The sequence below is a fragment of the Hyalella azteca genome, unplaced genomic scaffold, assembly GCF_000764305.2.
Source record: "Hyalella azteca isolate HAZT.00-mixed unplaced genomic scaffold, Hazt_2.0.2 contig9452, whole genome shotgun sequence".
NCBI lineage: Eukaryota > Metazoa > Arthropoda > Malacostraca > Amphipoda > Hyalellidae > Hyalella > Hyalella azteca.
Window position 1 is genome coordinate 1 of NW_025939523.1, and position 2,903 is coordinate 2,903.

The 2,903-nt window shown below is 36.5% G+C and overlaps 1 protein-coding gene across 1 annotated transcript; it reads right to left on the bottom strand.

Moving 5' to 3' along the window:
- Window positions 1-604: 604 nt before the first annotated feature.
- On the bottom strand, window positions 605-1,728 carry LOC108678680 (putative uncharacterized protein DDB_G0271606; the record flags this gene model as incomplete). The annotated part of the gene is made up of 3 exons (XM_018167134.2): window positions 1,615-1,728; window positions 936-1,414; window positions 605-669 (listed from the first exon to the last, which is right to left on the bottom strand). Coding segments are annotated over exons 1-3 (548 nt in total), but the record flags the coding sequence as incomplete, so codon positions are not given.
- Between the last annotated feature and the right edge of the window lie 1,175 nt (window positions 1,729-2,903).

The following is a 2,903-nucleotide window of genomic DNA, read 5'->3' on the forward strand; positions in this document are numbered from 1 at the left end:
ATAGTGGTTCAAGTATACATAGTGGTTCAAGTATACATAGTGGTTCAAGTACATGTAGCGGCTCAAGTATATGTATCGGCCTAACTACACGTAACGCCCTTAGTACGTGTAGCATCTTAAGTACATGTAGAAGCCTAGGTGCACACAGCAGCAATTTATTTTTATAGATGGGTTTAGTTTGAAAAGCCATCAGTGGTTGGCTGACAGAGTTAGGAGCTCATTAAAATTTCTGATGGTACAGCCCTTAATACGGGCTGTACGTATTAAGGGCCTTAATGTAAATTCTGATGGTATGGCCTTACTGTTGATTCTCATGGTATGGCCTTAATGTAAATGACATTAATGACTAAATGATACCTGGAACATATCATTTCAATATCATCAGAGAGCATTTTCTTGATACAATTTTACCATTCTGGATTATATTATGAATGAGTTTTGGGTCAACAATTGTCTTCCAAGTTGAAGAGAATAAATGTGTGACGTGAAGCTGCCTCACGGAGCAGTAGTAGGTTTCAGACAATGTGAACTTTTGGGCACATTTTCTCTTAGTTCTGAATTTTTTCAATTCATGGAGTAATCCCTATTGAAGAATTCATCTCACCTTTCTTTGGGATAGGGGCTGTTGTCTCGCCAGTTCTGTTGCTGCACGGCACTTGACTGCATCGCCTGCAACAAAAATTTTTTATGTGGATGACATAATCTGGAGACATTTGTCCAAACATAATATGTTATCTGAATAACATAACCAATGAACATAAATGTCACACAAGAATATTTACTATGAAGTGGCAGTTGTGTCCCTAGCGCAGAAAAAGTGACTAGAATGGCTCAGGGAAATCAAATATTGCTCAAATGTGAAGGCAGAGACTGGAATGACCTTCTACAGTATATGTAGCCAAAATAAAGATATTGATGAATCTGCTTCTTCTTACTTGACGATAACGAGAACGGTCTTGGAATTCCTGTTGTATTTGCTCCTGTTGTTGTGAATTCACCAGCATTTTTTGATGCAGTATTTGTTGTAGCTGCTGCATCTCTTGTTGTTGCTGCTGCATCTGTTGTATTTGCTGCAGCATTATTTGTTGCAATTTGTCTTCTAGCTGCTGCAGCTCTTCTTCCTGCTTGAACTTTTGTAACAGCTTGTACTCTAGTTGTTGCTTCTGCAATTGTTGCAACGGCTGCAGCTCTCGTTGGTCCAGTTTTTGTTCTAGTTGCTGCAGCTCTTGTTGTAGAAGTTTTTGTTTTAGCTGCTGCATCTCTTGTAGTTGCTGCTGCATCTGTTGTAACTGCAGCAGCGTTTGTTGTGGCAGTTCTTGTTCGAGCTGCTGCAGCTGCAGCCTCTGTTGTTGTATTATCTGGAGAGGCTGTTGCATTACTTGTTGCAGCTGTGATATCTGCTGCCAAGAATCTGCTGAGACAAAGAGCATTTACTATTTACTTGCTATTAGGCATTTTTTTAAAACAAATAACATGATTTTCACTTGAAAGTTTGTTTGAAATTTATCACTATGTATGTTCATGACCACATATCCAAAGCAGAATTATATTATGATAAAATAGAGAAGTTGAATTGCAATAAAGTTTAGGTTGCTCAGACCATTCTTTACTTACCCATTATGGAGCTAAGCCAGGCAAGTAACTACTTCTCCACAGGATCAAAAGGAGCTATTGTAAGAATTTTAATCCTCTCACAAGACTAAACTAACATCATTTATAATTATGAGTCTGGAATGAGAAGAGCAGAAGTGAGTAAATATAAGCTAAGCTGCAGTCACACAAATAATTATTAAAAGTTAGGCAACACCAGTAGAGCATATTAAAGCTATTAAAGCATAACAGCAAACAAGAGGCTGTTTAGTTGCCCTCCCTGCTTGAGTCCTATGAGTAGATTAGTTAAGTAACATGGATACCAGCATCATTAATTTCTATTCAAGATAATTTTGAAGTAAATCAGGAAATTAAAATGAACTGGTTTCCAGAAAATCTCTTGTTTGCTAGTGGCCCCTGTTGCTGGAAGGCATTATTGCTTTTTCTCCACTCAACCGATCTGTGTCATTAACCAATTTTCACACTCAATGCATCCTTATGTTTCATATCGTTTCAGAAGAGATGTAATAATTAAATTCCAAAAAAGTGAAATTCAAGCTAATAATTAAAATGCTGCCAATACAACCCAAGGTATCAAGATAACTCTGCAATACTGTTGGGTGAGCGAAGCTCTTCCCGATAATGTAGATATATGTATGTCTTCCTTAATACTGCACTTACTACATCTCTTTTAACCATTGCATTATTTATCTGCATTACGAGAGCACAACCCTACCATAATCTAGGAAACTTTGTTTCAAGTGTTCACAGACATGATGGTGATGAGGTCCTTGTTTTGCCTATATAATTTCACTTGCATTATTGCACCAAATCTACTTCCAATGTTGTTTGCTTTAGGTGTTTTTATTAATTATAATTTTTGCACCAATAACTCTTGCAATCTTACTTACTAGACTAAATTTAATTATCAATCCTTAATTTACTAAATGTTTGTTCATTATTCAGTTATAGCATGATTGCTTCAAGTTAATCTCTAAATTTAGGCATGATAGATTGTAACCTGCTTCGCATCATAGTTACATTATGCGCAGTATATTTCATTTGTAATTTTTATAGCTTTCAGCTGTCTGAGGACCTTTTGCACCATTGCCCGTCCTTTGCTCCCTATTCCATATCACTAGTTACCAAATACTATATCACAATAGTCCTAAAGCACTATAAGCAATATTGTCTCAATGTACATTTATCGGCATGTCAGTTGTATTTTAAAATCCCCTAAGAAAACATAACTATTTTGGCAACTCTTTACTTACACCATTATTATACCAATTCAGCCTCACTTAAGTGGGTTA